The sequence below is a fragment of the Podospora pseudopauciseta genome, chromosome 6 (assembly GCF_035222475.1).
Source record: "Podospora pseudopauciseta strain CBS 411.78 chromosome 6, whole genome shotgun sequence".
NCBI classification, from domain to species: Eukaryota; Fungi; Ascomycota; class Sordariomycetes; order Sordariales; family Podosporaceae; genus Podospora; species Podospora pseudopauciseta.
The window spans coordinates 3,042,800-3,064,740 of record NC_085895.1 but is presented as its reverse complement, the minus strand read 5'-3'; the positions used below and the strand labels follow the sequence as shown (position 1 = coordinate 3,064,740).

The 21,941-nt window shown below is 51.6% G+C and overlaps 7 protein-coding genes across 7 annotated transcripts; 3 read left to right on the top strand and 4 right to left on the bottom strand.

Annotated features, from left to right (window-relative positions):
- Window positions 1-244: 244 nt before the first annotated feature.
- Window positions 245-1,330, top strand: QC763_607370 (uncharacterized protein; the record flags this gene model as incomplete). The annotated part of the gene is made up of 2 exons (XM_062914576.1): window positions 245-537; window positions 601-1,330. The coding sequence occupies exons 1-2, from the start codon at window positions 374-376 to the stop codon at window positions 1,328-1,330; spliced, it is 894 nt and encodes a 297-aa protein (XP_062763260.1). The 5' UTR covers window positions 245-373.
- Window positions 1,331-3,429: 2,099 nt separating this feature from the next.
- On the bottom strand, window positions 3,430-5,680 carry QC763_607360 (uncharacterized protein). The gene is made up of 3 exons (XM_062914575.1): window positions 5,190-5,680; window positions 3,837-5,140; window positions 3,430-3,778 (listed from the first exon to the last, which is right to left on the bottom strand). Exons 1-3 carry the CDS (start codon window positions 5,284-5,286, stop codon window positions 3,443-3,445), a joined length of 1,737 nt encoding a protein of 578 aa, XP_062763259.1. The 5' UTR covers window positions 5,287-5,680; the 3' UTR covers window positions 3,430-3,442.
- Window positions 5,681-6,289: 609 nt separating this feature from the next.
- On the bottom strand, window positions 6,290-6,760 carry QC763_0097070 (uncharacterized protein; the record flags this gene model as incomplete). The annotated part of the gene is made up of 1 exon (XM_062906329.1): window positions 6,290-6,760. The coding sequence occupies one exon, from the start codon at window positions 6,758-6,760 to the stop codon at window positions 6,290-6,292; it is 471 nt and encodes a 156-aa protein (XP_062763258.1).
- Window positions 6,761-7,773: 1,013 nt separating this feature from the next.
- QC763_0097060 (uncharacterized protein) lies at window positions 7,774-8,118 on the bottom strand (the record flags this gene model as incomplete). Its single annotated transcript, XM_062906328.1, has 1 exon — window positions 7,774-8,118. One exon carries the CDS (start codon window positions 8,116-8,118, stop codon window positions 7,774-7,776), a length of 345 nt encoding a protein of 114 aa, XP_062763257.1.
- Window positions 8,119-9,743: 1,625 nt separating this feature from the next.
- Window positions 9,744-10,491, top strand: QC763_607280 (uncharacterized protein). The gene is made up of 2 exons (XM_062914569.1): window positions 9,744-9,992; window positions 10,055-10,491. Exons 1-2 carry the CDS (start codon window positions 9,826-9,828, stop codon window positions 10,188-10,190), a joined length of 303 nt encoding a protein of 100 aa, XP_062763256.1. The 5' UTR covers window positions 9,744-9,825; the 3' UTR covers window positions 10,191-10,491.
- A 3,535-nt stretch (window positions 10,492-14,026) lies between these two features.
- On the bottom strand, window positions 14,027-19,011 carry QC763_0097040 (uncharacterized protein; the record flags this gene model as incomplete). The annotated part of the gene is made up of 2 exons (XM_062906327.1): window positions 17,458-19,011; window positions 14,027-17,407 (listed from the first exon to the last, which is right to left on the bottom strand). The coding sequence occupies exons 1-2, from the start codon at window positions 18,442-18,444 to the stop codon at window positions 14,027-14,029; spliced, it is 4,368 nt and encodes a 1,455-aa protein (XP_062763255.1). The 5' UTR covers window positions 18,445-19,011.
- Window positions 18,660-20,200, top strand: QC763_607260 (uncharacterized protein; the record flags this gene model as incomplete). Its single annotated transcript, XM_062914568.1, has 4 exons — window positions 18,660-18,933; window positions 18,997-19,122; window positions 19,184-19,411; window positions 19,478-20,200. Exons 2-4 carry the CDS (start codon window positions 19,093-19,095, stop codon window positions 20,198-20,200), a joined length of 981 nt encoding a protein of 326 aa, XP_062763254.1. The 5' UTR covers window positions 18,660-18,933; window positions 18,997-19,092.
- Between the last annotated feature and the right edge of the window lie 1,741 nt (window positions 20,201-21,941).

The window sequence follows — 21,941 nt, the reverse complement described above, 5'->3', positions numbered from 1 at the left end:
GAAGTTTGGATGCAAATCGGACTGGTCTGAGGTGCCAATCGCTGGCCCTGACCTGGCTTTCAGTCTTGCACGCCGTATGAGTCTTCGGTCTTGGTTAGTGCGAGGCCCGCATGAGGTCATGCACTATGCAAGGGACAGGTGCATGCGGCCCCCGCTGCCTTATGGAGGAGTTATAGGGGGCAAAAGAGGGGTGAGATAACGGTATGACAGGTCCTAAGAAAACGTTTAAGATGGGATCAAATCCCACTGTTGGAAAGTGAAAGACCCAGGTGAACAGCAAACCGCTGAGGTTCAATGCCCCCGGACCCCGACAGCAGATGACTGACACTCCTGCCAGACAGCGCGGCATACGACTGACATTTATTCCAACGAAATGGCCAGCCCTCAGGAATTGAGCAGCGCGGAGGAAGACAAGCTCCTAGACATCCAACTAAGCAGTGCAGAAGAAGACAACCTCCTCGACCTCCCCTCACCTGAAATCTTCTCCGAAACCCCCACGCATCAATCAAACAGCCCACTCACCATCGCAGACCTCAAGTAAACTCACCTTTTCCCAACAACCCTCAACAAGACCACATCACTAACCCTCTCTCTTGTCAGACCAGGAACCCCCCTCCTCTCCGTCCAACTCTCCGCACCCCAAACCACTCCCCTCAAAACCAACTTCGCCATCACACTAAAAATCACCTACACCGGCCTCCTCCTCAACCCGGACAAAACCACAGCCCCAACCACCCGCCCCATCACCTTCCGCCCCTGGACAATAATAGGCTGGCACCAAACCGAGCCACAGCGCGAAGGGTTCTGGCTCTACCGCCACCGCCCAATCAACAACAACAACCACGATAACCCATGGGAGTTCACCGAAATGGACGACGGCACAATCTGCACCTTTGCCATCTACGACGACCCCGACAAAGAAGTCCCCGTCTCCAAAGGCAACCACTTGACAAACTCCTTCATCAGCCTCCGTCCCGGCGAAACCTGGACCTGGGAGGAGACACTTCAGCAGGAATACTGGAGCTTGCTACCAGATGACGCAGTCCCGGCCGACAGATTCAGGTTTTGTTTCAAGGGCGCCTACGTCGACTGGTGGGACTGGGGGGATCTGGAGGAGCACAAGCAGGCTGGGACGACGGTCTTGCTGCCGTGCTTTGAGGGGGCGAGGTCGATTGAAAGGGAGACGGACAAGAAGATGCCTGTTTTGGTTGTTCCTGGGGCGGAGGAGGGGGTTGAGTTTGTTATCGTCGATGGTTCTACACAGGAGGATTCTGGGGGTCTGACTTCAGAGATTAGTGAAGGCATGGAAAGCCCCGTCAAGAGAATATGATAATGGACATTTCAACCTCGTATATCTCGGCAATCCCAGAACAGAACTCTCAAACTTGCACCCAACAATCTGAATTTTGGGTCAGTTGAACGAGTGCACAGCGGGGCGCATGAAAACGCCTTGGTCGGTTGTTGTTGACCCAAGGTTATTGTTGGTCAGTTGGTCGGGTTGAAGCCTCAATGAGCAGTTGCCTGTTGCCATCGCCCAATTTGCAGCAGGAAACCACCGTACGATTCCTTCACTGAAATCACCATCGATTTGACTCCTCCACCGACAATACCTACACAAATACCGGTATCGTGCTGTCACGAAGATTAGGCAAAGCTCTCACATCTCCATTTCGCTCCCCGCACGGGGGCAAGAGTAAACAAGCGCCAGACATAATCACCGAGCACACATACGCCAGTGAACGCAACAGCGAAGAAGTCAGCCAGGAGCAGGACACCATGGACGAGGAACCCGCCGAAGCCAGCAGCAGCTCATCCCAAACTGGACACCTCTGTCGCCAATGCCGAGATCTCAACATTACCGCCTCCAAATTCCGACCCAACCCATCTGACGATGACCCGCTGTTGCCCGGCATCCTCAGACACGACTTTGACCCGGCCACCTAGCTCAACAGGACCTCGAGTACCTCGACGAGATATATCGTCGGCGCAACGACTGTTCTCTATGTCGTCTCATATTTGATGCCACCTACCGTGGTGGCCGCCGCATTGGTCTCGATGGCTTTCTTGGAGGACGGGAAGCTCGAGTGCCCTGTCAACTGCGATGGGTGTTGGACGGTAGAACTCTCGGTACTCTAGATCAGCTTGCCTCGTCGAACCGCCCGCTGACACGACGACTCGTCATCTCCACCCCTGACAATACCTTTCCGACCGTCCCGACTCGAAGTCCCGTGCCGCTGTGTTTGCACTTTTGGACGTACACAGCCCACTTCCAACTCTCCCGGCGCAACATGTCAACATCGACCTTTCAGTCCAAGCTCGGCCGCGGCCTGCACCGTTCTGGTCTTCTAGACGCCCGAGGTGACTGGTGTGGAACAATGATTGTCGAAGAAGACTGGTTCTCCCAGGTGGGGGCGGTGCTCGAGTTCGCTGCTATCTCGGAGGCGCAAGAGTTTTCGATGGAGGAACTCGACACGTGGAACTACTATGTCTCGCAGGATAAGACATCTCTGGAGTGTACCTATTCTATGCGATCCTGCTTGATTGGGACGTTGACTCGGGTGTCTATCGGCGGAGGGGGTTAGCCAAGATCTATCAGGATGCTTTCAAGCACGCCTCGTTCCCGCCCGGGTTGCATTGGAAAGAAATTGCACTCGGTTGAAGTGCCGGGGGATCTGTAGGTTGGTGTTGGTGCTTGGCCGTCAACAGTCAACATAAGTTACCATTGACTGCTTCCACACAGATGTCAGGGATAATATGACCTTTGGAAAGGGCGGAAACGTTTCGGTTTTAGCGGGTGTCGCAGCTGCTCATGAGGGAAATACTATGGATTTGTCGGAAAAGGTTGGATGTTAGCTAAATAACAGAGCAAGAGCGACGCGGGCTATGCACTGATACACCTCGGGAGGCACCGAAACCATCGCATTCATAGGCCGTTTCAAATGACAGGTTTTGCTGCCAGGTGTGCACGCTCCCCCTTGCCGTCCTGTCTGCTCCAAGTGCTGTGAACAAGCAGCTGATATTTCCCATGTCTCAACACCATCAAACGTCAAGGATGACATTTCGCCATGTAGCATGGCAGTCATATTCCAGCTTCGAGGTCATTCACCCACTGGAAAATGGAGCCTTGGAAAGTAAGGAAGTCTCCAACGCGGTGTATATCACCACCCTCAAATCTCTATTCCAGACACCATAACATTCTCCAGGTAAAAGCACTAGCACAGTTTTCCCAATCCAGCTCTTTCCTCTGTCCTCAAACGACGCCATTTGGAAACACGCCGAAGAAGAAGTGCAAGGTTCTGTCAAAGCCTCCCTGCTATCCACACACGCTTCTGTGGCGTATCGTTAAAGGCCCATCACCTATCTTTCAGGGCTCTACCCCAAGTCCGCACAGTAATCGCTATTATTCATTCACGACATGGTAGAGTATCGCGAGGCTAATCATCTACAACTTACTCCCTCCGTGTTGCTGCTTCTTCGCCAACGCTCTCAAATCCTTCCTCAAAATCTTCCCTGACGGACTCTTGGGAACAGCCGCCAAAAACACAACCCCTCCCCTCAACTTCTTATGACTAGAAACCTGCTTCGCAACCCACTCCTGTATCTCCTGCCCCGTAATCCCCTTTTGATCCCCCACAACCACATATGCCCTCGGCACCTCGGTCCCCTCCTTCTCATCATCCACCCCAATCACGGCCGCGTCCAAAATCTTGGGGTGGCTGATCAGCAGCGCCTCCAGCTCCGCAGGCGCGACTTGATTGCCCTTGTATTTGATGAGTTCCTATCGCTTGTCAGCACTCCATCCCACCTAATCTTCCATGATTTTCAGTGAAACAAACCTTCTTCCTATCCACCACATAAAACAAACCTCCCCTATAAACAGCCACATCCCCCGTCCTAAACCACCTCTCCCTCCCCACCCCCCCATCCGCAAACCCCTCCCTATTGGCCTCCTCATTCTCCCAATACCCCTTCGTAATCATCGGCCCCCTAACCCAAATCTCCCCCTCCTTTCCCACCTCCACATCCCGCCCCTCATCATCCACAATCCTCGCCTCTATCCCCGCAACCAAAGCAGAAACACTCCCACTCTCGTCATCCTCAAACTCGCTCCCCATATTCAAAACAGTAACACTCCCCGTCGTCTCCGACAAGCCCCAAGTCTGCACCAACCTCCCCTTCCCCAACCTGCCCCCTCCCAACTTTTTCTTCGCCGCGATTTGCAGCTCCCTCCCCATCGGCGCCGCCCCAGAAACAGCCTGCTCCACCGTGGCAAGCTGATCTGTCACCATCGGCGACTTTGCAATCAGCAAGAAAACCGGGGGGACAGAAAAGAAGTGCGTGACCTGATACTTCTTCATGTAAGTCAAAAACAAGGGGAAATCAAATCCCTTCATCCAGTACACCGTTCCCCCTAGGTAGAAAGGGTTGACAAAATAGCCTTGAATTCCCGCAATGTGCGCGGCAGGGAGGTGGGCAACTGTTCGGTACACCAGCGGCAAGTTCAAGCGGGTGTAAAAATCTCGGTTGGGGGAGAGGACCAGTGCTGCCTCGGCGACCATGTTGGTGTGGGATAGTTTACACGCTTTTGGGGGGCCGGTGGTGCCTGAAGAAAAAAGGAGGCAAATTATTGAGCTGTCGAGGACATGACGGGAGGTGATTTTAGCCCAGGAGAGGGAGCCAGATGAGGTGAGGGGGGTGGAAGAGGTGGTTGGGGTCAAGACGAGAGAGCCGCCGGGGAGGGAGGAGTAAACCACCACGTTGCGGGAGTCAAGACCGGTGAGTTTAGCAGCGGCTACGGCGGTGGCTTTGGTGTCGGCATTGCAGAGGATGACTTTGACGCCTACTTGACTGACCTGGGCGGCGAGTTCCTTGGGGGTTGAGCCGGGGTTGGAGGCGGAGAAGACGCCGCCGGCGGCGATGGTGGAGTAGAACAGAGAGGGGAGGAGGTAGTGCCCCGTGGAGATGGCGAGGACGACATCTTTGTTGGGGCCGTTGGCACCGATGCCGTACTCGTTTCGGAGGATGGAGGCTGTTGACTTGACGAGAGTGCGTAGCTGAGATTTGGTTATCTGGTTGTTGTCTGGATCTGCTGCGTCGGCGTGGAGGATGGAAGTTTTCTCGGCCAGGGTGTGTGGTGAATCTGTATCACTGTTAGTCTGTGTAGGTCGTATCAAGGCGGGTGGGCAAACCAAAGAGAAACGTCAAGAGGTCAAGCTCAGGGTGTACCGCGTTAGTAGCAGCCTTGTAGATGGTCCCATCCCTGGTTTTCTCGACGATGCTACCCATTGTGATGTTTGATTGATGGTGGAAGCTGTACAGATTGGTCTGTTCAAGACAGAGAGAGCATCTACGTCCGAGACGTCAATATATCCGAGAAGCGGGGCAGGTGTCAAATCGACACTATTCCCAGTTGGATTGCATCTTGCAGCCACAAAACCTGGGGTAACAGGGGACTCAGCGGGACGAGCCTCGGTTCATTGTCGGGGCCAGTCAAAGCTGATGCGGGGGATCGACGAGACGGCTCCAAGCTTTGACAACTTGGGGAAATGAACGACCTTGGCAGCTGAAGATATGGTCCTGGTTAAATTTCAGGAACGTTTTGATGCTTCACGTGTTTTCTGGGCCTGTGGATAATGTTGTTGGGCTATTGATGTTGGCATGTTATCTAGTTATGAGAGTACGGTGGTTGACTGAACAAAGAACAATGAAACCATTCTCCCACCTCCCTTGAAGCCTCCCACCCCTTCCTTCCTACACCGAGACGCCGCTCCTTCCTCCTCGGTCACCTGTTCTAACCCCTCACATCACAGAACATAAGTATTTAAAAGAGACTACAATATAAGATCAAGGATTTGTAAGCCCCTCAGCCATTCTCTTATCTCTTCGTTACGCCCTTGAATATGCGTTTTAGGTTCATTAACTATCCTTTTAAATCTTCCGGAGGCATATTTACTATCTTCAAAGGCCCTTAACTTCTTTCAAGGTCTATTAACTGTCTGTAAGAACCCACCGATTATCTTTTAAACCCTTTCCTTGGTTGTAGTCTCTATTTTATTGTCTATAACGTGGCCTTCCATCAACCCCAACACGCCCCATATCATTCGCATCACTCTCCCTGACACTGACATACCCCCCCGCCCCCCTATACTCAGTATCAACATATCAACATCCATCCCGTCCCCAAATCCTAACCCCCATCATCTCCACCTCACTACTCCCCTCCTACACATCCCCAGTCCCCTCATCCCAAGCAAAAATCCCAAACCTCTTACAACTCCCCACCTCACCATCAACCACATCCCCCCACCCCAACCAAAACCTGATATCCTTCCCCAGCACCCTCTCCCATTCCCCTCCATTCCCAACCCACTGCATCCCCATCCACCCCCCCCGACAGCGTCACGTTTGTCTCACCAGCCGGAACAAGCTGCACCGCCAAGTATTGCGCCTGGATAATCCCATACTGATACTTGATCGCCTCTGCCACCTCCCCTATGTTATCCGGATCACCAAGATGCCCTACCGGAATGACCCTAAAAGAAGAGGTCAGATACCGAAACAAGGGATCCAACCTCAGCCCCTTTGCTACTGGCAGGACAGGGAGGTGAGCATAAAGACAATCCTCCGCGCTGCTGCTGTTGGTCTCGCTCCTCATGGTTGACTCCGTCGCCGATCCCTCCACTACCCGCGGCGGGTTATTCAGATCGAGCGCCAGATCGCCGCCAATAAACGTCGCATTCACATCCACCACTTCAAACATAACGTTACACGCCAATAAGTTGACATGTCGAGGAAATCTTGCTCTACAATGGTTTTCGCGGACACAGTCTTCCCTAGATTACCATACGGCGCGACGCATCGTAGATGAAAGTCGATTGACGAGATCATCATAGCAACGAGGCCAAAGACAAGAACCGGAAGTGCGGTCCAGGTACAGATGATGTATGTGTCATCATCCCCTGCGTCCCCAAGTCCATGCTCGTCATTTGACTTTCGTAGCATCAGTTCGAGTGCTATTATTGATCCACCCAAGACTGAAAAGAGCGCTACCCGTGAGAAGGGGTGACTGGTGGCAGGACGAGGTAGCACTGCTGCCTTTTCATTGAAGCTCCGAGTCCTAAACTGCGGGTGGGAGGCGTGGCGAGTGTCCAAAATGACGAACCTCTCACAGCCTGATCCGGCACCGTCAATCACCACCGACTTGAACGATGTGTCGTGGAGACGACGCTCAAGTGCTTTGTTCCTTGCTGCCGCGGAGAATTTCAGTCTCTCAACCAAGTCCTGGCTGTGAGAGACGAGTGCTACCATCCCGGCAAGACTTGTTGGGTTGCAAGGCAGTATTCCTCCTTTAGGGAGAAGAAAAATGAGCACGGCGCACAGCGCAATGCAGGTCGCAGTCAAGCCAGTCATCAAATGTACGGCCCATGCCCGAATAACCAGACGGTCGTCATTGATGGAGAGAGACGAAAAAGAGCTTATCGAGGCGGGCTCCAGAAGCAATAACTTGCCCAGCATGGCGCCAAATTGCCGATAGAACTCTGCTGCCGCTCGCTCAAGAACATGACCATCGTATAACTCGAGAGCTTTTTGGCTCTGATGGAGACCATGCCGATATGGTAGGAGGGTCCCCATCACCTTGTCCACGCTAATGTTACTGCCCCCAACCTCTATCACGTGTCCATGCCTTCTGTAGGCCAACTCGAGGGGGTTTGTCTCAAAGCTCTTCAGAAGAGTCGACAGGAAGTCCAGAGGCTTGATCGTACTCAAAGTTCTTTACGCTTCTGGTTTCCCCAGGTCGGCGGTCTCAATAATCTTGGTTCCATTTCGCACCAGACTGATGTTCTTGATGGCATAACGTGGCCTACACAAGAATAGCGTTGACTTGTGCAGTTCGGACTGGAACGGACGGATCATGTCGCCCTTGTCCCAGCAGTCCGTGATGCTTTTTGGAAGGCTATCATCCCTGGTAAAGGTGAGATCGCCAAACATGACCAAGGCCTTCTTTCCTTCGTCGCCCGCCAGTCCCTCACACTGTGCTGAAGCGAATCTTGCGATTACCATATTGCAGCTGTTTTGGGTACCACATTCAGCGGTCCATGGGGCTGGATCCACAGACATGTGTGCGATGTTGCAAGTATCTGACACAAGGGATATGTTAGGGATCAGAACAGAAACAACGAGAAAGGCCAGAATGACAACAAGTCTGAGGTATCGGGGCCTCCATGGCAATGCTGTACCCGCTTGCGATGCATGTTCTAGCTTCCCGAATTTGTCATTCTCTGGAGCTTCGCCAACTGAGGATGTTTTGACCGATATAGAAGGGTGACGATATTGGTTGTTGTTGTCGTGTTTTCAGCATTGGTGAGTTCATTGCAGGCGGTTATGACCATCAAAGGTGGATGATTGAGGTGAAGAGTTCACTTCAGCGGCACGTTCAAGTGAGAAGAAGCTGCTAAAGAACATGTCAAGGGCCTTGATTTCACCTTGCGCCTAACAAATTCCGAAGCTCTCGGATGATCGCTACACCCATCCAGACGAACGCTGGGGGACCACAGACAGCAGACCATCCCCTGTAAATCGACAATGTAACTTCCCGTCGTCTTTGATTGGATCATCCTGCGTCTTCCCCCTTGTCGGACTCGACATCTGCGTGTAGGACAAAACTTGAACCACTATGCACCTCGTAGAGAGCAGGCCTTGAAAAGATGTTTGGGCGTTTCGGAATAGTCGAGAGGCCTTCAATGACAAATAGGAGATCATCAAAGATAGTCGGGTTGACTCAAAACGTAGTCGAGAGGCATTGAAAGGTAACCGACAGGCATATTGAACATCTTTGAATCACCGATATTTTGTCACAGTTCCTATTCTCTGTCGACTGGGTGTTATGTCGCATACTGTGCTACACCAGTCCTTGGCGATCGGCCTTGGTACTGTAAAGTTTGATGCGGGGGATCCCCCTCTATCCAATGTTTGGTATCGCCACCAGCTGATTTTTAGACCCTCGGGGATAATCAGACCGGGTTAAGCGCAGATCAACAATAAGCAAACGGACGGATCGTTGTCGACGGTGAGTTCAACATCCTAACAGAACTGGGATGACTTGGGTCGAACAGTGTCGTTCCTTACAGAAGGGATCTTTGAAAGGTCTGAGCTTCCAAAAAGTCAGCGCAGTTTCTTATTACTTTCGGTCGTTGACGTAAGGAAATCATAAATGACATAGTGCCTAGACTGCGCCACCTCGCTTGCACCTGGATATAGTGTCTTACCAGACATTGTAACACGGCCAAACACAGCTATTGGCCGAACATGGTAGAATACTGACACACAGCAACTGGACCGGATGAAGTGATGTTGATCTCTACTCGTCCAGGCTCAACCAAATGGTAAGGCCTGGGATCGGGCGACTCAAAGTTCAGCCGTTCCTTGATGAAATGAGCGCCTGGTTGGCTGCCCTAATTCATGAGATCGTGTGTAGGAAAAAGCCCAGCCTGTACTCTGTAGAATCGTGGGTGTCTTGGCCTCAAACACTTTCCACATCCAGTTCATAGTGAAGATCACAGTGACTTGAGTTGGTCCGTCTTACTCTTCTGTCTTGAATAGCTGGAAGATCATGAGATAGGAGGTGCTGGTGATCAGCAAGAAGAGACTCGTTATGTTGTAATCGTCCAGTTCAGTCGCAACATAGGCACTGCTTCGTGACAAGTTCTTGTGGCACTAAAAAAGTATAAAGAGAGGAGACTCTTCGACTTGGAATGGCTATTTTCTCATCATCATCAGCTTCAGTATTCAAAGAACCACAAACACACATCTTCTCCATCCACCAAAATGCAATCCAAAGCTCTTATTCTGCTCCTGACCGGCCTTGTGGCTGCTGTTTCGGGTGCCGCGGCGCCAGCCAACGAAGTCGAAATCATTGAGGAGTCTACCGGACCTCTGAATGCTAGACAGGCAGACATCACCTGGCAGGCTACTGGAGGCTGCAAGACTGATTGGTATGTGCTCCTTTCTGTCGAGTGGTGTATCAGGCAGATCCAAAATGCTAACCACATAACAGGGCCAACCGTTGCAATGCTGCCTGCCGCGGTGAGGCTTCGCAGCGATCTTACTCCTGCACCAGCATCAAGTCCCGTATCTGGCGTCAAAGCTGCGTCTTTGGCTGGAGCGTCTGTGATTGCACCTGTGTCCGCTAGAGCCAAGCCCTTTCGGATGTCCAACTTGGGCTAGGAGGAAGTGGAGGTTCGGTTCAGTGAAAAACAAGGTTCCAGGTTGTCGGGTTTAGGGTTATTAGTCTAGGGACACTCCTTTGTCAGCTGAGTCTTCTCGAATTGTTTTCTTGGATGGTAACCGGTACCTTGAGGGTCGATTGGCAGATGTACACATGGAAGAGCAATACAACCACCTCACTCTTTTGCATAGCTCCCCTGTGATGTTGGTTCGCCAGTTGGCTGGTCCGTGCTGCGCAAAGATTTGCCAGGCCATGGTCGAAAAATGCTGTAAATGGTTGCTGCCTGAATGAATGAGTTCCATGTGTGAACCCTGAAAGTGAAGACCGCCCACTGGCTCTCTGGTGCACACTGTTCAGGTGGAAGGAGCACCTGAGCACTCCTGCCCCTCCTGTTGCCGACCTTTGTTCTTTTCTTCCGGCCCCACACCTCGGCTCAAGCCTGTCATGAAGAGGCTTGAGTTAGGTCCTCTATGGATTGAAAGTTTGAGATGGGTCAGTCTTGAGGGTGTTTATGCACTCTGCTTACCACCATCATATTAGACAATGACTTCCCCATAAGTCGGCGACGAATATGAATCGCACCAAATTCCATTTCCGTATTTTGTACCTGAGCAGCCCGCCGCTTGACCTAAACAGTGACTGAGCCCAGGCTGAGCAGTGGTACTTCGAGTTCAAAAGTCCGGCCAACCACGCGTCCATTTCTTTGCCTACCTTCATTTCGCCCACCGGCCCACACCATGACGGCTTCGTCACACCGTCACCAGTCGTCTTTGGAGGACATAATCGACTTTTGCGAAGCCGATCCCATTTTCGAAAATAGCCATCAACGCGCCCAGGCTGTCAGCAAGTTCCGTCGCATCGTTGCATACTTCGAAACCACCGAGCAACGGCTAGCTTCTTCCAAATTTGTCGACGGATACAATCGCCCAGCCCTCCTTCGCCTTACGTTCGAATATGCGCGCTCGCCGAAGTCACAGGACAAGTCTCTCAAAGCTTTTTTCCAATCGCTCGGCCTCGGAATGGTCGACGACTACGATAGCATCGGCCTTGGTAATGACCGCAGGGTCGCCAGTTTTCCTGAGCTGCTGTTCGGTTTTGCTGATCACCTTATTCACCACTTCTTCCTCCCATGTATGTGACCAGTCTTTGAGACCTCTAACTCCCTTTTTCTTTTCATTAACAGCTAGTTTTAAACAGTACGGGCCGCCACAGGCAAAACACCTCGGCCAACACCTATCTACCATATCGCGGTCCAGCAAGTCCAATGCCAAGATGAGCAGCAGCGTGTGCAAGATTTTGTGAAAACTCCTGAGCGTGTAGGGGCCTTGCGGGGCTACTGCCTTACCCGCGACCGCCACCGCTGCGTCATCACCGTGCCTTCGATCAAGACGAACTGATGAAGCGGCTAGACCAACCTGCCAAAGACGATGAGGGAAATATACTTGATTATCTGGACAATTATGACACCCTCGAGGTAGCACACATTCTCCCCTTTAATTTAATGAAGGCGGAAGAAGGCAGTGAGCTGGTTTGTAGCCTCTTTATATCTCTGTATAGTTGACACTGGCATAAAAAAGAGCGAGCCCAAGAAGGCTACCATTGCCATTCTTAATATGTTTGATGTTGGTATAATCCATCTTATCGAAGGCGTCGATATTGACCGGCCACATAACGCTATTACTTTTGCCCCCAAAATGCATAAACTGTTCGGGAATTTCGACATCTTCTTCGAACATGCAGCAGATGATACTCCACATACTTATCAAGTCAAAGCATTTCGCCCCTTATTGGCGGCTACCCTCCAATTCCCTCTTCGCAGCACGTTCTTCTTACACCCATCTATCGATCCCCCTTCGGAACGACTTCTTACATTTCACTCTGCTGTCGGTCATGTACTTCACCTTTCAAGCGCTGGCGAGTATATCAATGTTATTCTTAAAGACATGGAGGCTGGGCTAGTGCGGGAGGACGGGTCGACGCAGCTAGGCGCCCTAGTAAACGCCGCCTTGCTGATAAGAGGGTAGGGCACCAGGTAATAGTGGGGGTTCTCATGACGATCAGGAGACGTTACGGGGGATTTGGATGCTGCTGGGGTTCTGGGGAAAAAAGAGGAGGCCTGCTTTTAATTCCGATATCGACAACTGAGTTCTGGTAGGTATGAAGCGTTGTATTACCTCCTGTCAATATTGCTATCTTGACGGGCCAAAAATGCATCATGATATTCATTGTACTTCGTGAGAGAAGGGAGAGAGAGCGTGTTTTGCGCGCGCCGTAGTTCTGTTGTTACAAAACTTTAATGTCCACCACAACCCACTGGCTCTTTTTGGCGCCAGCGAGGATGCCCGGCGCGGTTGAGGCGGTCGTGTGCTGTATATTTATGAACCCCCTTGCTTCTCATGATATTTTCGCTCTGTTGGCAGCATCATTCGACTGGAAACGCACTGCTATGATGCTTAACGAGTTTATTGGCTCCGGAAAAGGCGAGAGACGTGCTTGTAGGCGTGCTAGTGGTAGGGGCTGTTGTGACTGATGAAATGGACGCCAGGTTGTGTAAAGCTGGTTTTGGAAATTGGATTCAGATTTTACTGCCAGTATTTGAACCCTTCAATATGTAAATCAAAGGTAAGTCTTCGAAATCCTTCCAGCAGCTGGTTGACAAGTAGCTCCATGCATTACTTACTGTAATCTCCGTTGAGAACTGTGGTCGCGAGTCGACTTATACCCGGGTTCAGCCACAATCCTCCTTTGGTAACGGTTCTGTTGTCACTAAAGCGGCGCCACCTTCTACTCTCGAGTCCTGGCCACTTGGTCTGTTGGCCACTACTGAGAAATGTTCGTTTGGTCACCATACTGGTAACGTCAACTCGCCACATAGGCATCAAACCATCACAACCAATTCTTCTCAGCCATATCTGTTCACTGCATTGATGCCGCAACCCTCAAAGTCGACTAGTATATCTGTCCGTAACGGGTTTAGTCTTTTCTGCGCTTTTATCGCGTGTATAACCCTAATGTGGAGTATATTATGGTAGGGATCTTCATTAAAAGGGTGTTGTCCCGTAAGGTCAGTCACTTGGACAAGATAGTTTAGCTTTGTTATTGACCGTTATTTTTCTTCACGAGTCCTAATGTTGCCTACTCTTCTGCGCGATACGGCTAAATCATATCATCCTTTATACCGCGGTCGGAAGGATCGAGACCTAGTATGGCTATTTAGACCAATTAGATAGATAAGAAAACACTGGTTTTCTCCTCTGCCGAGCTACGCGTAGTAACCAGGTACCAGCAAATAACCTCCAGCTCTATACTAATTCTCATTTGATTCATAGCCACCTATTTCATAGTTCCCTTGAATCCGCATATCCGAGTTTCCGCTCCAAGACATTGCATTATTGAAACCACACGTGTCATCACAATAACGCACTTGAATCAGCTCCCTTCCCTCGCTACCGCTCTGCTGACCCATTCTAACTAGTAGCGTAGTAAATCTTTTCTGATGATGATACTTAGATGACGACATAGGTTGAAATACTGCACGTCGTCATACTTAGTATAAAAGTGGGATCAGCAGGTCATTACTATATCAGGAGCGAATGTCTAGAAGATGCTAGAATTCATATATAAGTATGTATTTACACCTTCTCCCAGACCCTTCTAGTGGCATGCTATAATTAAAAAAAATATGAGAGAAACAGTAAGGAGAAAAGGAGAAAAGTGCAGATATGACGTGGGAAACGAATGTGCTGTTTTACGGCTTTGGCTGTAATAGCTACACCATCGCTTCCTCCCAGTTCTCAGCAGCTAAGTGTAGTAGCGGCTGTCTGTCTCCATCGCTACGGTAGTGGCGCCATTCTGTAACAGTAGCTTCACCGCTTCCTTCCCTTCATGTTGACTACCATCTAAAGGTATATGTGTAAGATTAACGCCTATAAAACCACGGTCCGAAGCGTGCCAGTATAGATGCTTCTCGAAGCTCTTCCGCAGTAAAGCCTTGCAAAAGGATTTGACATATGGGCTGAGGACGTTTAACGATAACTCTGCTTGATTTAGAAGCGCGTCGATTGCTCTCAGCCGCACGTACGCGGCCTGATCCTCGAGCCTTGCTGCGATGCCCTGCAGTATCTCCTCCGGAAGGTCGGCTCGCCCTTGAAGCGCCTCGATTGCTGCCTCCCGCACGTACGCGTCCTGATCCTCGAGCCTTGCTGCGATGCCCTGCAGTATCTCCTCCGGAAGGTCGGCTCGCCCTCGAAACGCCTCGATTGCTGCTCGCCGCACGTACGCGTTCTGATCCTCGAGCATTGCTGCAATGCCCTGCAGCACCTCCTCTGGAAGGTCGGCTCGCCCTTGAAGCGCCCGGATTGCTGTTTGCGGCAGGCGCCATTCCTGATCCTTGAGCCCTGCTGCGATGCCCTGCAGTATCTCCTCCGGAAGGTCGGCTCGCCCTCGAAGCGCCTCGATTGCTGCTCGCCGCACGTCCGCGTCCTGATCCTCGAGCCTTGCTGCGATGCCCTGCAGCACCTCCTCCGGAAGGTCGGCTCGCCCTTGAAGCGCGTCGATTGCTGCCTCCCGCACGTACGCATCCTGATCCTCGAGCCTTGCTGCGATGCCCTGCAGCATCTCCTCCGGAAGGTCGGCTCGCCCTCGAAGCGCGTCGATTGCTGCCTCCCGCACGTCCGCGTCCTGATCCTCGAGCCTTGCTGCGATGCCCTGCAGCACCTCCTCCGGAAGGTCGGCTCGCCCTTGAAGCGCCTTGATTGCTGCCTCCCGCACGTCCGCGTCCTGATCCTCGAGCCTTGCTGCGATGCCCTGCAGTATCTCCTCCGGAAGGTCGGCTCGCCCTTGAAGCGCCTTGATTGCTGCCTCCCGCACGTACGCGGCCTGATCCTCGAGCCTTGCTGCGATGCCCTGCAGTATCTCCTCCGGAAGGTCGGCTCGCCCTTGAAGCGCCTTAATTGCTGCTCGCCGCACGTACGTGGCCTGATCCTCGAGCCTTGCTGCGATGCCCTGCAGCATCTCCTCCGGAAGGTCGGCTCGCCCTCGAAGCGCGTCGATTGCTGCCTCCCGCACGTCCGCGTCCTGATCCTCGAGCCTTGCTGCGATGCCCTGCAGCATCTCCTGCGGTAAGCCATTATGCTGATGACTTAGGAGACCCAAGACAGCAATATATAGGCGTTTAGAAGCGTAGTCGTTCAGCCAGGGAGATGCAACGTTTATAATACTGGATGGCACAGCTGTTCGTCTGGATAGCGAGTCCAGAAAAATCGACCTTGCACCTTCAGATGCTTGCTTTAATGTACTGACCAGAACTGACTCTGGACACTCCATTTCGCGGGCTAAGATGGAACTCCCCATAAAGTCGCATTCAAACAGCAGCCACTGTTCTAGTTGGTTTTCTAGCCTCGCTCGAAGTCCTGTGAAATTCGACTCCTTCCGCTCGACTTCGCTAAGGCAGTGCATGACTAGGCGCTGATGCGTAGGACCCAGGAGGTCGCGTGGCTCCTTCTCAATCGTCTGGAAGAAGCTAAGTGCCTCTCCGTCAGCATCAAGCAGGCCGGCGACAAAGCGCCAGAAGATATCGTAGCGAGGATCGTATTTATGCTCCTGAAGGAAAGTAGCAGGTTCGATATAATTACGATTCCCACCGCTAAGTTGCAGACAATTGAGTTGTTGTTTAGCTTTCCACTGTCGAATGAAATACCGTGCTGCAAAATACTCTTGAAAGGTGAGGTGTATGAAGTGGTAATTTCGATCGCGGTCCTCTGATGAGGGGTCTGAGGTTCGCACAAAAGAAAGGTGTCCGAGCATCTCATCAAGGAAGAAGTTCGTCCCAGTGGGATTATACTGCTCGGAAATAGCGTCGCGATGTCTTGGCTCAAAGTCGATAACATCGCTATGCATACCAGTAAATGCGAGAATCTCAAGAAGTTGAACCTCATCTTCGGCAGAGTTGCTGATCTCGGGCCGGCGAACGTGGCGTATTTGACGCTGCGTTCGCTTCTCCAGTCTCACAATATCCTTCTTCCACAGATTTTCCTCGATGGCTTTGTACATCGCGGTCATAGTCCCCGGCATAGTTTTATCCTCGAAACTATTCCAAGTATAACAGAGAGCATCCAGCTGAACAGGGATTCGTACAAGACCCTGGACTAGCTGATGCCTTTGGAAGTACGATTCAATATCTTCGACCGTTTTCGCATCAATAAATGTAGCTCGAAGGTACTCGACCACTTGAGCCGGGTAGAACCCAACGGTTTCCAGTATAAGGTCTGGGGAATGGACTCCCCTAGGGAGTGAGACGTGCGGTCGGGATGTAATAATAACGCTAGGTTGGTTTAACAGGTGTTTAAGCAAAGAGGATTTCGGGTGATTATCGTCCAAGAGTTGAGATATCTCGTCAAGACCGTCAAGGATAAACAGAGTCTTTTGGCCATTACTGTCAACCGTACGGAAAAGTTCTTTAGCAAGAATGCTATAGTTTAGGTGTTGGTCAAAATACTCATAACAAAACAATCCCTCGAGGTTATATAGCGGAGATGACCATGCTTTCAGCCTCCGTAGAGGCACCCAAAGTATGCGGTCGAACAACTCGTTCCACTTTCGAAACTCTCCAGAACGACGGGTAAATTCATGAACCATCTTCTTACACAGGGTAGTCTTCCCGACCCCGGCGCGTCCATGGATTAAGATTCTTCTTGGGTTTGTCGTTTGGCCTTCGGAGTCTTTGCGCGGATCGAAGAGAGACGACAATTCCACTTGAATATTCTTTTCCGGCGTCTCAACCTTCAGCCGAGCGGTGAGTGAAAAAGGGGATTTGTGAGGTGCTGCGTTCGTTTCCGATCCTTTCTCTGGGTTTTCTCTAGGCTCCCCGATAATGGCGAGATTGATGTAGCAGCGATCCATGGACAACGTATCGCCCGAAAGTCGCTCAATCTTCAGTTTCTCCTGGGTATAGTGTCTTTTGCGAATCCAACCGTCTGCTTGCTCGAGTGGACTTCCTTCACGAATCGTCTTGAGCATTACCTCGATCTTGCGGGACACATGGCCGAAATCATCACTCTCCGTGCAGTCCTTCTTGCACTCATTTGTGCAGTTGCTGTGGGCGAATTTGTTCATCATGACGTGGGGTCGATCAAGCCGCTGCGTCTTAAAATCCGATAGGGTTGCCGAGTACTTATTGACCAGCTAGTAGGCATTAGTAGGGCAGCTAGACTAGTCAATGTTTTGATACGTACCAGCTGTGGTTGGCAAGACAAGAACACAGGTAACCAAAGGAGGAAAAAGACGAGTAGCCAAGGTGAAAACAAATCAAGCAGCCAAGCTGATGTCAGAGCTACTAGCCACGCCAGTAAGATCCATGTCGACACCATCCAAGCCAGATGAAACTTCCGGAGAAGAACGGTATTCCTCGCTTCCCAGAACACGGCTACTTGGTAGTTGTGATTCTTCGTTAGCGTTATAAACCCTTTCGTAAGTTCGTCAAGGTCGGGGGTCGCGCCCAGTGTGTAATCAATCAGTGCAGTCACTGTTTGGTCTTGCAGGGCGGCCAGGGCTTTTAATAGGAGGCCAGGCATGTTTTTGAACGCAGTGCCTCGGAAAGGTGTAGCCAAAAACACGACGCCTCGTGTTGTCCTTGTGAGAGAAGGCGAGTCGGCGTTGTCCTTGGTGTGCTGATTATCAATCTCGAGAGCCTTTATCAAGATAATACCACCAAGACACGATGCGATGAAGAGAATGGGCCTTGTGGTATTTGCCTTTAGGTGCTGTATGCTGTCGCGCAAAGACTGGGCAGACTCGTGGAGCGTCGTGGGAACTGACGACTGCTGACGTAGGTCGGCAGGCCAGTCGCATGTGAAGATGCGAGCTGCTCCCACTCGGCTGGGGAGCATTCGCCGGTCGGCCAGCCAGTTAACGGTATTGTTGGGATCGTTGGGGTCTACCCATACCCACGTGTCCGGCGACTTTGTGTCAAGGCCATGAATGGCAATGATGTCGATGTCGGTGTTTGCCTCGTTCTTGTCAGGGTTGACTTGACGGAGGCTGACGCCTGACCGAGCGGACCGTGTGGAATCTGAAGTGGGCTTCACCGAAGACAATGCCCACGTGGTACGCGTAAGCGGGAAACAGAACCAAAGACAAGCGGCAATTGCGCCGACCAGGAGACAAAGGACAGTTGTCCATCCGGGCAGAGAGGTGCCCTGGCTGAGGTTGACGGAAATCATTGTCGAGGCAGAGGCAGAGGCAGGCTGAGGAGCCTGTACGGACAAGACCCCGCGCCGCGGATGCTGTGCTTCGGTGAATGTTGGCGGGACTGCTCCCAAGCGGAGGTTCTCCGTTGCTGGTGTGTGTGGTGGAGTAAGTCAAGAGCGTTTAATACCGATCGCTTCTGGGACAAGGGTCCAAATGCCTGGTGTTAGAAGCTGAACTGTTGGCGATTCTCGCTCAACCGGCATTGGGTAGCACGTTCGAAACCAGGGAGCGTCCACGTCCAATCATTTCAATCCGCGGGGCCAGACGCCAATGGCGGTTGCGGCCAACGCTGTCTCGCCCAAGTAGTCGCGACGCAATTGGATATCTGCTCGGAAGCCCAACCAAACGGCAGACCATCAAACACGTCTATCGCCTTTACAAGTGATGAACGCGCGTCTCGAGAAACTCCCAATTGTGTCAAGATAACGCGTGAGACGTGGAAACTGTGGAGGCACGATATAGTAATAGAGCTGAGCTTCCCCTGGAGTTATGGCCGGCGAGTTTAGCTAACAGCGTGCGCGCAGTACCCTCCGTGAGTCCGGCTGCTAAAGGCAGACAGACGCGCCGACCCGTCCGACCCGACGACTAGCTAGCTCCCGTCGCTCCCGCCCGCATCCCACATGGTTCCACCAGACTACTTGCTCTGGCCGGTGCGTTAGCAGCCCTAATGGCCTTCAAGCGTTTATACCCTCTGACGATATGCGTATATAGCTCGAAACCGAGGTGCTCGGGAAGAAGGAGAAAGAGAAGCCCGCTACGGATATATTACCGGCTACCTACCACTACCACGAGGCCGCCGGAAGGCGCGCGGTCGCTAACCCGGCGAAGGACATACCGGCCTTCTTACGGAGGGAGCTTTCTCTCGGAGACCTAGCTGATATGATGCAACACCTATGGTTTGCCGGCGCAAAGCGTCCCCCCATGCCGCTGCACTCTCATGTCGGCATAGGTCGGGAGATTACTATCACCGACCGGATGGACCTGCACCTCCTCTGAAATAACAAGGGGAAGCTCTTGATTAAGCCCGTCCCACGCTTTCTCCTCGATCCAGCTTTTTGCAGCACCAACCTACAATGCCCGGATGCCTGCGCCTGCCACGACCCTCCGGCGAATACGTGCCGGGGAATCCCACGGAGAGTCGCCCTCGGCTTTCTCTACACGTACGCCTGTCTCGTATCGTCGGGGAGCGACTTCTATATCGCCAACGAAAAGCACCTCTTGCCTTACAGGGAAGACGACAAGCCACTAGAATGGGCAGATTGGAAGATCCTGGCCAGAGAGCTCCTCCAAATGTATGAGCGCGAACTAGATGTTGTCCACCCTCGCTTCCTGCGTGCCGAGCTCCGTCTCTCCCGTATCAATATCATCCACCGCTTAACCAGCCTCCCACTGTTCAACCCCTACCTCCGCGGTCGGCACAACTACGGTAGCTTCTTCCGCGATAACCTCACCTGGATAACTACTGCCACCGTCTTCATCGCCCTGGTGCTGACCGCGATGCAGGTCGGCCTCGCCACGGAACGGCTTAAGGAAAATGCCGCCTTCCAGCAGGTTTCGTACGGCTTTACCGTCTTCGCTATCTTAGGTCCTTTGTGCGCGTTCGGCTTGGTGGTCCTAGACGCGCTATTCCATCTCGTCAAGGACCTGCCGTTGCTTCTCAGAGGACGGCGCAGCCGCACAGCGCCCAACCGCACTATATCTGGTGCTGAGCCGCAGGCTTCCGCCTAGACTAGATATTCTAGCCCGGGTACCAGTTGATGGCGCTGCTTCTTGACTAGCGAGATAATGTCACAAGCCACAGTTCTGCGGGGCTCGGGACGGTGAGTGACTAATCAGAGGGATCAAAACAACGGACTAATGAGGAATGGATCATTAGATTATAGAGATAATCCAACGATCCAGGAAATGGATTATGGGATTATTGCAATGATCCAGCGATCTGGATATAGGATTATGGAGGCTTGGCAATGATCCGGGAAGACTAAGGTCCATATATACGGAGGAACTAGATAGCTTGTAGATAGTTCCGCAGTATGCAATCACAGCTTGTATTCACGGTATCCTTGTGTTTATATTGAGATATCTTATTATGCACTGTTTAACTGCACCGAACTAATTGTCAGAAGTAGCCTTCGACCGAGTATCCCTTTCAGAGGTTCTGTACAGGGGTTCGTCCAATGGAAGAAGTCCACCAAGAGAAAGGAAAGCGCCAAGCTCGAAAGAACCGCATCTAGCACGATTCCCTTTTCTGCCTATCCAGACCGCCGAGAGGTTGAACCAATAATACGTCTGCCCATGCTGCCTGTGGCTTATTTGCTCGCTTTACTTCCCAATGACTGGTCCAGGACTTACAGTTTACTGTGCTGTTGGTCGTGGCCAAGGCCTGTTGGTGGTTACGTGTGATATCAACTGTGACGAACTGCTATCGAGAACCTCTGAAAGGGATACACAGCTGAAAATAGCTTCTAGATGGGTGGTTCGGCGCAGCCAAAAGGTGCACAATAATAGACTTGTCTCAATGTAATCACAATGCCTGATTAACACTTGTACAGTATTTGTATTGCATATTGCGGAACTATCTATGAGCTATCTAGTTCCTCCGTATATATAGACCATGCCAAGCCCTGATCATGGATCATTCTTAATGATCAGTGATCCTGATTATTGATCATTCCTCCAGGTCCACGATCAATCTCTTACTGGTTGGTTCCTGACTCTCAATGATTGGACGAGGCTTCCTGCGCTCCATTCCCAGTGTCAGGTCGTGACATTATCCCTCTCAGAGGTTCTGATCAAGGGTTCGTCACACTCCTTGACACCCTCATGTTGCAACGGATGATGATTCAAAAGAAGAAGAGAATCAACGAGGGACATCGTCTTAAGAATCCGGAAGCGTGGTTGCATTCACAATCGCCTGCAGACTTGTTGTGTATTGCCATTAGAAGCTATTTATGGCTTCGATAGAGGCAGCGATTCCCCATGCCTTGTTGCCTAAGTCAAACGTAGAAGCTGTTTCTGACTCCGGGAAAGGCAGACCATCGCTGCCTACACAGGCAAAATGAAACAAGCCGTTTCTGGCTTTTGCAGAGGCTGGGATTTCATATCATAATCCTAACGCTGCCTTAGGCTAAATGATTTGTATATAAAAGCTGTTTCTAACTCTACAAAGGCAGCAGATCCTCGTCATAATACCTGTCAAACCGAATAGCTGCACTCCAGAAATGGCTCTTGGAGCCAAACAGATCCACCAGAAAGGGAGCATTCGATATGTTAGTTAGCGGCTCCGTTAGGCAGGTATGTATGACTAGCGTGAAAATATGAGCTTCCATGCAGTACTCGATCAAGTTAAGAACAATCCAAGTTTCCGGTGATCCCGGATACAGGAACGATATTTGGAGGGAAACGACTTGTCTGATTTGGACTAACGCAGAAACTGTTTCTGGCGTGGATGCTACGCTGCATGAGCTGT